The sequence below is a fragment of the Hevea brasiliensis genome, unplaced genomic scaffold (genome assembly GCF_030052815.1).
Source record: "Hevea brasiliensis isolate MT/VB/25A 57/8 unplaced genomic scaffold, ASM3005281v1 Scaf91, whole genome shotgun sequence".
NCBI lineage: Eukaryota > Viridiplantae > Streptophyta > Magnoliopsida > Malpighiales > Euphorbiaceae > Hevea > Hevea brasiliensis.
The window spans coordinates 114,871-127,410 of record NW_026615312.1 but is presented as its reverse complement, the minus strand read 5'-3'; the positions used below and the strand labels follow the sequence as shown (position 1 = coordinate 127,410).

The following is a 12,540-nucleotide window of genomic DNA, read 5'->3' as shown; positions in this document are numbered from 1 at the left end:
ATATATATATATATATATATTATAAAAATAGATATAGATTATAGATATAGGACATAAATCTAATTTTTTTTCTTTATTTTTTTACTACTTTAATACTTTTCAGATTATTAATATAATTTCTTAAAATATTATTAATATTATTAAATAAAAAACTTTAAATATATTATATTTCTCTAATATATTAAGAAGATATAAAATTTTTTTTGATATTTTTAAAGTCATTTAATTTAATCAATATTAAATTATTTTATATCTTTAATTAATATTTTTATTATATTTCTATATTTTTATTATTTTTATTATAAAATATTAACAATAAATTAAAAAATAAAAAAATCTAATCTAAATTAAAATAATAAAAAAATGAATAATTAATAATAAATTTCAAATTTTATTTTATATACATAAAATTAAAAATATATAAATTAAAGTATTTATATATTAAAATTAATATTAATTATGTACAAAAACACGGACAACTCTTAAATATCCAGACCCACTATTTACAAAATCTGGCACGTGAGAGCTCTTTGGTTATCATTCATCGCAACCACCCGTCTGTTCCTATCTTATTAAAATTAATATATTATATATAATTATAATAATGTATTTTTAAATTATAAAATTTAAGTTTTCATCAATATATTAATTAGTCGATTTTTAATTAAATTTGCTTATAAAGGATTCAAGATGAATAATTGAGTTAAACTAGGAAATCAGTTGAACTCTTGAAATCCAATTTGATTTTCTATTTCATAATCTTATTATAAATGTGATATCTTCCTCAAAGGTAATTTGACCTTTTAGAGATATTTTTTATTTCATATAACAATATTAAAAAAATAAAATATAGGAAGTAAAATGTATATATTATAAAGATAATAAATTATAAATGTTTTTTTTTTCTATTAACATTAATTTTAGAAAATGGTAAAAAAAAAATTTTCGCGTCCGGCCCAAGCGAGAAATTAAGCAGCGGGCCCCTAGCAAATCAAAATTAAACAATTCTCAACCACGCGCGCAATGGACTTACTCGAGCATTGAGTGGAGCGTGTAATGGCAGCAAAGAATTATAAAACGCGTTCGTTAAGATCGAAACCTTATATAAATACCGTGTAGGCCAACGTCTTTTGCCTTCCGCATCTGGCTTTTGGTTTCTGCATCCATTCTCGCTCTCGTTCTCTTTGATTTCTAGGGTTTTTTCTTTGCTCCACTCATCGAGAGTACCAGAGTGCTCCACTCATCGAGAGCTTCGCAGCAATACCAATTACAAAATTTTCTGACACTATTTTTTGGTAGGTCCCGTGAAATTTCGTAGTATTTTTCTGAATACTAAATGAGCTTAAAAAATTTCGTAAAAATTATATACTAACTCCCGTATTGTGGGCTTCGTGTAGGTGCCTTCAATTCGCGGAAATTCAACGGTTGCCCAAGTCTATAAATTTCAAGCCGGGCAGACAGGCTACCGAAAAAGTTTTAGAATTGAGTCGAGATTTTAGCTACCCCACCGTTGTTAGACGTCCCAAGCGCATTCTCGGGGTCGGAATCGGCATAGGTAAACCTGAACCTTACTTTTTCTTAATTATCTAGTGCTTGAATTGGATTAGAAATCCATAAAATATTCGTGGTAGCTTAGAAAATTATAATTCCTTTTGCATTAGCCTAGTAATAATGCTAAGGACTGCGGGGCAAAGTTTTAGAATTTTTAGAGCTCATTTGGGTAGTTTTTGCAAAAGGATTAATTATAAGGACTAAACTATAATTTTTCATATTGTGATTGTTGACTGTTTGGATGGGCCTTGGAAGGGCTATGTGATGTGACTGAGTTGTGGGTGTGTGGTTTGTAGATATAGAAGTGTGTTTTAAGCCCTTTTGCAGGTTGGATAGGTCCTAGGTATAGGGGAGACTCTACCGGATTTTTGGCACGACTTAGGACATCTTTGATCTTTTCTTAGTTTGTATTGAGTCAAATGTATTAAATAATTGTAATAAAATTATCAGGTGATCCGGGACCTTCCTCCTCCGCCCAGCCGCTACAGTGACTTCGGTTAAGTCTGTGAGTAAAATATTAATTTTAATTGTAATTTTGATATTATTATATGTTTAAGTATGCCCATGCATTACTTATAAATATATATCTATGTAGTTAAACACTAGGCACGTTTTATATTGCATTCATAATTGTTGAAGTGCCATGGATGTTGTTTGTGGTAATTTGGAGCAGTGTGTGTGTGTGGCGTGTGTGTGGTATGGTATTGGATATGGACAGGACGGGTAGACATGGCTTGAGAGACACTCGCTGGGACCCGGTCCTTCGGGGTAGACACGGCTTGAGAGACACTCGCTAGAACCCCGCATTTGATTTATTTAGCGAAAGTCCGGCTTGAGAGACACTCACTGGCAGAGGTTGGATTAAGAGGGCTGTATAGGGGATCAGCTCTCATATATGTATTATTTGATAATGTTGGGTGTGTGAGTGCTCTAAATTGCCTTTTTTGCTGTTATGATATAAAAATTATGACGATGTTGCATTTCACTTCACTTGGTGCATTAGCTTTAGATAGCTATAGAGATTATGGTTAAAATTAATATTTTACTCTCTGAGTCGAATGCTCACTTCTGTTCATCTATTTTTCCATGCTACAGGAGAATTATTTGTTGTGGCTAACCTGCTCTTCTTCTTCGTAGGTCCATTGATAGTATTTAATGTATTTTGTACAATTGAGTTAAATTTTTAGACTCCGCATGTGTTAGAAGCACTTATTTTATTTTGGACATGTATTATAAAAGTTATGTTGGACGTGTAAAATTATTAACTGTATGCATGATGGGATTGGATGAGGGAGCTGAGCTCCCATTTGAGTTATGACCCTTTGATTATGTGGAGGGTAAGTTGAGCTCCCCAATTTATTATATATTGTGTTTACAGGTCGGGCGAGTTAAAAACTCCCCGTTAAATGGTCCATTTTATGGCCGGACTTTGTCCGGTTGAATTCTTGAAATTGGGCCCAAATGGGCCTTAGAGTTGGGTTGAGGAACAGTTAGGCTTATTGCGGGCCTCGGGGGCTTTAGGCTGGCCCAGGTCCTAGTGCCGGTCCAGCCCATAGGTTGGGTCGTGACAATTAAAAAGTGCATTAACATAAATACGATAATAAGAAGAAGTGACACAAAAGTGTGTAAACTATAAAAATGAGTCAAAGTGGATTGTCCTACACTAGCACTTCCGCATAATAACTCCAACAAAGGCGACCCTATTACAGGAATAGCTTCTGGCACGCCTATTACAATTGTGATCGCTTAATAACCAATTTGGTCCCAAGGTAAGGAATAACCAATTACACCAAAAGACGCGATCAATAAGCAAGAACCATGCTCATAACCCAAGTCAATTCACGAGATTTTTTAAAGCCACCAGTGAGATATACATGAAATAGGTGCAGGATTATCATTAAAACCATCATATTTACTGACCATTGATGCACTGAGTGGATTAACCAATCAAAGTTAGCCTCAGTCATTATGTATTGAACAAAATCAAAAGCCTCACTAACGGTCAGATGGTAGTAAAAAGTCATAACAAACCCCATAGCTACTTGTACTAAAAAACAAGTAAGCGTAATTCCTCCTAAACAATAAAATATGTTGACATAGAGAGGAACATCCTTCAAAACCATGTCACATCCTGGATCTGATGAAATAGAATGAATTGAGACTGTATTTTGTAAATACGTGATTATCTTGAATATATTAACAATTTCTTTATTTTCAACCTCTTAGTAGGATTTGAACCTAGATAAAGTTCTGACGATTTGTCAGAGAAAAAAAAAAAGGAATGGATCTTGTAGGATTCCCAAGAAATTCTTTGATTTCTTTCAGAAGCAGATGAACCCTTTCCTTAGAAGGAGTTAAAAAACAAAAATACTATGGTAGTCCTATTGCTTTATTTTATCAATGATTTAGCAATCCCAAAGTTTCTTTTTTTTTAAAAAAAAAAATCTTTTTTTAGTACTCTTTCATAACATAAATAGTGTTAAAAGTCTTCTGGCACGAAAACAAAAAAGTTTGTGACGCTAAAACAAGCCTCTAATAGAATAAGATAGAATAAAATAAGAAATATCCTTAATATCTCATAATACTATTTTGATACATAATCTAATGTTTAATCTCATGTTTTAAAAAAATTCTTATATCTATATTGAGTTCAAAATGCCATTTAATATATATATTTCATATGGCAAAGGCATAGTTTTCTTTTTTCTTTCAAATCAAAACCCATTGGCGCCAAGCATGAGGGAGTGCTAAACGTTTGGTAATTTTTCCTCCAACTAAAATAAAAGATCCTATTGAAGCAGCTAATCCCATGCATAATATTTATACATCGGGTCTCATAAATTGTATAGTATCATAAATAGCTATTCCGGGTATTACCTATCCACCGGGAGAGTTTATAAACTAATACAAATCTTTTGCCTCGCTTTCTATATTGAGATGTACCATAAGACTAATAAGTTGATTTGAGATCTCACTATCAACATCTTGACCTAAAAAAAGTAATCTTTCTCGATAAAGTCGGTTGATTGGGATAAAATTCCATCCTCTAGAAATCGTATATGCACCTTTTGATGCATATGGTTCAACAAAAATCGCAAAAATAAAAAAAAGAATCAATGTATAAATTTCAGCCCTCTTTTTTTTTTATAGTGAGTACTTTTTAACCTTATTTTATTATGAATGTGACTTTTCTTCCATTTTTCAAGAAAGATGAGTTTTGACGCGTTAACCTAGAAAAAAAATTTATTAAACTTATCAAATTAACTTCTCATTGATGTATTCTTTCATCGAAATTTAATTCAAATCAAAATGGCATTTTCTTATTTCTGAATGGGCTTCTTCAATTCTTTTAGGTTTATGCTCTACTTCGAGTAAAGATTTGTTCGATTTTTATTTGCACATATAAGGCAAATGCCCAAATACCGCATTTTTTTTGTTACAACTTCTTTTTTTTTTTTAATTTAATTAATTTCATACATTCTGCCAAATATTTGATGCATTCATTCTATTTATATTTTTCAATGGAATATGATTAGCAGTTTGAAATTTTTTCTAATTTATAAAATTTATAAATAGAATATGATACAAGAAGTAATCATAATAGATATATTATCAATTGGGTTTTCTAAACAGAGCCTGGATACTTCATTTTTTTGATCCAAACAAGCCAACCATAAATTATTCTAATTGATAATATTAATTTGGGTACCTCAAAAGCCTAGATCTAATTGGACTTCATTGCACTTTGCGCTGCAAATTTTTGATGATTTATTCAATCTTTCTTGGGCGAAAACAAAGGGTATCTCAATCGGGGGAGAGAACGGGAGAATTTCGTATGACCCAATATATCTGAAAAGTCACATCATATGTCAATCCAAATTGAATCGTCTTCCCCAAGATTTTAAAAAGTTTCTGCTTGTAATAGGTATTGATATTTATCCATATTTTATTTTCTCATTATCAGTTAATAGGGTTAGAGCTATTCTATCTAATTAATATTATAGATAGTTAGAAAATTTTTCTAAATAAAACAAAAAAAAATTATAGAAACACGAAATCAAAGTGGGTGATAAAGTAGCTGGAAGACATAGAAATAAAGGCATCATTTATAAAATTAGTGTTAGTTTCATTTTATTTACCTCAATTAGTCAAAATTGAAATGCAATTATAATTTCATTAAAGTTTTCAATACAAACTATTTTTTAATTTATTATGTTAAATAATAATTTGAGAAAATAATATTATTTATTTTTATTCTTATTAAAAATGAGATACATAAAATTTGTTTGTATATAAAAATAAATTTTAAGTTTGATTAAAGCTATATTTTATGAATATAAATAATTAAAAAAAGGTACAAATTTATGATCAATAATATGGCTCATCTACTTAAATTCGATTAAAAATTCAAATTTTTTATTTTAATATGTAGTTAACACTAAATTTTTAGCTAATTAATATATATATATATATATATTTATTAATTTATTAAAATTATTTTAATAAATTAATAATACTTATAGTATAGAATTACTATATTATGAATTATAATTTTTTTTTAGTACAAGCAGAATTATTATTAAAATAATATTAACATTTTAATTTATATTAATTATTGTAATATTAAAAAATAAAATTATTAGGTATTTAGTGACAAATATTTTGCCACTAAAAGTTATTAGAGGCAATATAAAATATTATAAAATTAACATTTTAAAGGATTTAGCGATAAATTTTCTATTACTAAAAGATTAGTGATGATAATATTTGAAAGGCATTAATTGCTAAAGTTATTAGTGATGCATAATTTTATCGCTAAATAGTATTAGCGGCGAATTTATATGGATTAGCTTGTTATTATCTGTAATATTCATTATTGATGACAAATTATTATCTATCACTATAAATATGTTTTTTTTTATATATTTTTAAAAATAATAGATAGATAAATAATATTTTGTTTATTTTTTATTTTTTTTATTAATTTCATATTTTAGTTAATTATTTCTTATAAAATTTTATATTTAATTAAAGTGAAGTATAAGTAGGATTAAGAATTTTAAATTTATACAAATTTTAAAATTAACTTCAATAATAAAAATATAATTGAAGTTAATAGATAGATTAATAATATTTTTTTATTTATTAATTTCTTATTTTAGTTAATTATTTATTATAAAATTTTATATTTAATTGAAGTTAAGGGTAAGTAAGATTAAAATTTTAAAATTATATGAATTTTAAAATTAAAAATTTTAAATTTATATAAATTTTAAATTAATTTCAATAATAAAAATATAATTATAATTAAAATGAATGGCAATTTAGGTAAAACTAATGTTTCTTTCCTTCATACATTTATATATGACATAGATTAAAAAACACGTGAATAACTTTATTTATTTTTTATTTTAATAAATATTATATTTTAATATATATATATGCAAAAATTTCAATAAAAATGAAATTATAAAAATCTAAAATATGTTAAAAGAAGTAAAAACTGTGAAAATCAAATCCGTATAAACCAAATATATGTAATTTTATAATTTAATTTATTAGTTTCGATTTAAATATTATGAAAACTGGTTTTGGTATAATTTAGCAAAATACGATGAACCGACTCAAATAAACTCATGAAGAGCCCCAAGGCATGATTATAACATTTCATTGAAAGAAAAATATAAGGTTCAAAGAATGCTCATTACTTTTACTGTAATAAAATAGCAACAATCGGCACCGTAATAAAAATATAGACCAATAAATATATTTAATTAAATATATATTTTATTTATTATATTCAAATTAAAAACAAAACTATGGAAATCCTAATTATTTATTTAAAATAGAAAAAAATTTATAAATATATAGTTTAATGTATGTTAAACGACTAGCATATAAACTAAAAAAATTATGAGAAATAAAAAAAAAATAGAGGAAATGTATAAATTAGTGACTATATATATAAATCATTCTTAATAAACAAAAAATATATGTTGTTCGAGTAAAATAAATTCTAATCAATTACGGATATTATAGTAAGAAAAAAAACCTAACAATTTGCTTTTTTAATTTAGTTTAATTAAAATTTTAGTTTATTAGAATCTTAAATCAAATAGACTTGTAATGGAAAATTTACTTTATTAGCCTTCTCGAGATCTTATCTTGTTAGCCATGTTGAAAAACCTCGATGTGCTCCTCAATGAGAATATCTTCATCTTTGGATTCTTTCCAATTTCTATACACATCTCCTCTGTAAGCATTTCACTGGAAATGCATGCTTAGCACATATTTATATATAGCATCATTAAGCTTATTGACTTCCAAAAAATGCACTTCAGATATCATTTGAATGAACGAGAATGTTACTAAGTTTATATTACCTGAAAGTGAGCAATGCAATGCCAACTTCATCCATGAGAATAAGACCACCTGGAAAATGATTTTTCCAAAAATAATTGTGACTTACAAAAACAATCTTCCATAAGCATCAAATACAACAAACCAATCAAGTGTCTCTCGGAAAGTCCTCACACACACACATATATATAATTGAATGAAGAATGATCCAATAATGAGATTTTTTTTAATAAGTGGGAAAATCAAAATGCTCAGGGATGTAAATGGGGAATGTTTACAATACCTAAATTTAATCATATACAATTTTCAGGATTTAATCAGATATATATATTATATTTCTCTAATATATGAAGAAGATATAAATTTTTTTTGATATTTTTAAAGTCATTTAATTTAATCAATCTTAAATTATTTTATATCTTTAATTAATATTTTTATTATATTTCTATATTTTTATTTTTTATCATAAAATATTAATAATAAATTAAAAAATAAAAAAAATTTAATCTAAATTAAAATAATAAAAAAATGAATAATTAATAATAAATTTCAAATTTTATTTTATGTACATAAAATTAAAAATATATAAATTATAGTATTTATATATTAAAATAAATATTAATTATGTACAAAAACACGGACAACTCTTAAATATCCAGACCCACTATTTACAAAATCTGGCACGTGAGACCTCTTTGGTTATTATTCATCACAACCACCCAGCTGTTACTATCTTATTAAAATTAATATATTATATATAATTATAATAATGTATTTTTAAATTATAAAATTTAAGTTTTCATCAATATATTAATTAATCGATTTTTAATTAAATTTTCTTATAAAGGATTCAAGATGAATAATTGAGTTAAACTAGGAAATCAGTTGGACTCTTGAAATCCAATTTGATTTTCTATTTCATTATCTTATTATAAATATGATATCTTCCTCAAAGGTAGTTTAAGAGATATATTTTTTTTATTTCATATAACAATATTAAAAAAATAAAATATAGGATTTTTTTTAAAAATATTATAATTATTTAATAATAAAGGGATAGACAAATAACTTGATAAAAGACTATATGATTGTTAGTTTTATATATTGATGTTATTTAATTTTAATATTTCATAATTATCAATACAAATATTTTCTACTATAACTTTATTCTAAATTAATAAGTAGTTTTAAATTAAATAAAATTATATATATATAATAAAATAATCAATTAATTTATTTTTAAATTTAAATTTGAGATTTTTAATTTATAATTATTATTTTTTTAATTTCAATTAACTTAATGCTGATATCATCACCCATAACAACATATTAAAATTATTTCAATACGAAGTAAAATGTATATATTATAAAGATAATAAATTATAAATGTTTTTTTTTTCTATTAACATTAATTTTAGAAAATGGTAAAAAAAAAATTTCGCGTCCGGCCCAAGCGAGAAATTAAGCAGCGGGCCCCTAGCAAATCAAAATTAAACAATTCTCAACCACGCTCGTAATGGATTTACTCGAGCATTGGGTGGAGCGTGTAATGGCAGCAAAGAATTATAAAACGCGTTCGTTAAGATCGAAACTCTATATAAATACCGTGTAGGCTAACTTCTTTTCCCTTCCGCGTCTGGCTTTTGGTTTCTGCATCCATTCTCGCTCTCGTTCTCTTTGATTTCTAGGGTTTTCTCGCTGGTACTTTCTTTTCTCGCCTTCCTTTGGTTGCTGGCAAACAGCTCCAATAAGGCATTGGAGGAATCGCTTTTGACAGGTTACTTTGGTTGTGTATTGATTCTCGGCATCCAAACGTTGTCGTTCAAATTCACAAATCACACAGTCGGCATACCACCCACCTCTTCACTGTCATCATCAGTCTTGCTTCCTGAAATGAGGAGAGCTCACGATTGTTTATCCTGGGGAAAACGGAAAAGACAGGAGGCTGAGAACATAAAGCTAATCCAGAATAAACAATATGGTCGGGCAGATGATGAATATGATTTTGAAGATGGGCCATGCCGAAAGTCTAGGAAGAAGGTTGCAACTCAGCAAGAGCGTTGCCTTTTTTGCTTTGAGAATCCTAATCAGCCAAAACACCTTGTTGTGTCTATTGCAAACTTCACGTATTTGATGTTGCCACAGTGGCAGCCTGTTGTTCCAGGCCATTGTTTTATCTTACCAATGCAGGCAAGTCTAATCTAGTTGCTTTATGCTGCAATATGCTTATCTTTCTTTCTCATAGTTGAATTTCATCATTACTTGCTGCATTCTGTGAAATTGGATATATCCCAAAATTTTAATGGATAATGGGAAATTTGTATGCTTCTTCATTCAAGATTCTTTGCATGCTTTAGGAGGGGAAATAAACTCATTTTTAATTTTTTTTTGGTAAATGATGTGACATTGTTGAATTTTCTGTTCTTGTAAATTCAGTACGCTTGCTTTATTCTAATGGAGTCTGGTTGGCCTTTTCAGCATGAATCAGCCACAAGGAGTGTTGACAATTATGTATGGGAAGAAATTCGCAATTTCAAGAAATGCCTTATAATGATGTTTGCGAAACAAGGGAAGGATTTAGTGTTCCTTGAAACAGTAATGGGGTTGGCACAACAACGTCGTCACTGTTTAATTGAGTGCATTCCCCTGCCACAAAAAATTGCTAAACAGGCCCCTCTCTACTTTAAAAAGGTCAGTGTCTTTAATTATTTTGTTTTGGCCTAATGACAAATTCTTGAACATCTAATATTAACTTTCTTCCTTTCTTTAATTCTATTAACAACTTTATAATTGTAAAAGAAGGAGAAATAAAGAAGAATGAGAAGAAGAATATGGGATAAAAAGAGCTTGATTATTCCCTCATGTCATTGGGGATATATATACATATTGTTTTCAAAATTCAAATACACTAAAAAAGAAGAATACATGATGTCACATTCACAGGCACCGTTACAGCACACATCAAAATACATTATCTCAATCTTAGGTTCAATTAATAGTATCTTAACAATAACTTTTTAATTTATTAGCAGAATTTTAGCATTTTGTGCCAATTTTATCATAAACTAAGGAGTCAGAATTGTATTAATAAATAGGGGTGTTCGGTTTTAGGTTTGGCTAGGAACCGAAACTGAACCGAAATTTCGGTATGTTTTTTGTTCAGTTATTTATTATTTCGGCTCCTATTCGGTATGGTTCTGGATTTATAACTAAAATTATTAAGAAAATATAGAAAAATGAAATATAATATTATGTTATATTTAGTTCATAATTATATATACATATATAAATATATATAATTATATTGAAAGTATATAATACATCTAAAAAAAATAGAAAAACATGTGTATAAATTTGGTTTTGGGCTTGATACGGTTCTGGTTTGGTTCTTAGTGAAGAACCAGAATAAAATCAAAGTATCAAAATAAATTTAATTCGATACAGTTCTTATCGATTTGGTACAATTCTTCAGTTCGGTTCGGTTCGGTTTGGTTCCCCCAAGAACCATACACAGCACTACTGATAAATGCTGAATTGGTACTCACTTGCATAAAAAATGCCATACAGATGCCCCTTTGAACTAAATAATGTCATTTGTTTGTTTAAATTGGAACTAATGTCTGAACCTTAGTATTTAGGGTGGGTAACAGAAAAGAGTGAAAATCTGTTTCAGTGTTGTTTGCTAGCAATTGAAAAATTCTTTACTGTTTGCTTACCCTCTCAAACAATGACATGACATCAGGCATGGAGAACAACTTGTGAAATTTGTTGTAGAATAGGAAGTTATTGTAAATAGGAGTATATAATATTTGTAAGGAATACAGGTTGATTTTTTACCCAAAATAACAAAATTAATATTTAAGAGTTCACTATGTGTACTATAAGCTTATGTTCACTGATTTTTGCCAATAAGTTTGAATATACCTTCTGTCAAAATTGCTACCACATAACTACAGCATAAAAATATACTGCAAACGCATTATAACTGTTGTTGTTCAATAAGTATCTTTCTGTTGAATTTGACTTGGGATTATGACATCATTAACTTATTCTAACTAGTTTGGGATTAAGAGTCAGTTGAATTTATGGAATCTTTGGCCTAGATTATGATTTTACATGTGCAAATGCATCTATATATCCTTGTATTGTTAATTTCTTGCTTCCTGGACAAGTCTCTGAAGAAGATTTTTTTTTCAGGCAATTGAAGAAGCTGAACATGAGTGGAGCCAGCACAATGCAAAGAAGCTGATTGATACAAGTGTCAAGGGGTTGCGTGGTTCAATCCCCAAGGACTTCCCTTACTTCCATGTTGAGTTCGGCTTAAACAGTGGCTTTGTCCACGTTATCGACGACGAGATGCAATTCAAAAGTACCTTTGGACTCGATGTAATAAGAGGTATGCTGCGTTTGCCAGAAGAAGAGGTATATCGTCGACGAAGGCATGAGTCAGTGGATGCAAAAAGGCAAGCGGTTGCAAATTTTGCACGAGACTGGGAACCTTTTGACTGGACAAAACAGCTTGACTAAGTCTTCAAATATGCAAAGTTCTACGGATGGATCTAGCCATTTTCTAAACAAATGAGATTTCTCCTTTATTATAATATATAAATAAAGTTTGTTTTATTATAC

General features: G+C 28.2%; 1 protein-coding gene across 1 annotated transcript; it reads left to right on the top strand.

Annotated features, from left to right (window-relative positions):
* The first annotated feature begins 9,427 nt into the window (after nt 1-9,427).
* Nucleotides 9,428-12,453, top strand: LOC131177829 (uncharacterized). The gene is made up of 4 exons (XM_058142928.1): nt 9,428-9,489; nt 9,600-10,101; nt 10,390-10,602; nt 12,109-12,453. Exons 1-4 carry the CDS (start codon nt 9,428-9,430, stop codon nt 12,436-12,438), a joined length of 1,107 nt encoding a protein of 368 aa, XP_057998911.1. The 3' UTR covers nt 12,439-12,453.
* Nucleotides 12,454-12,540: the final 87 nt, after the last annotated feature.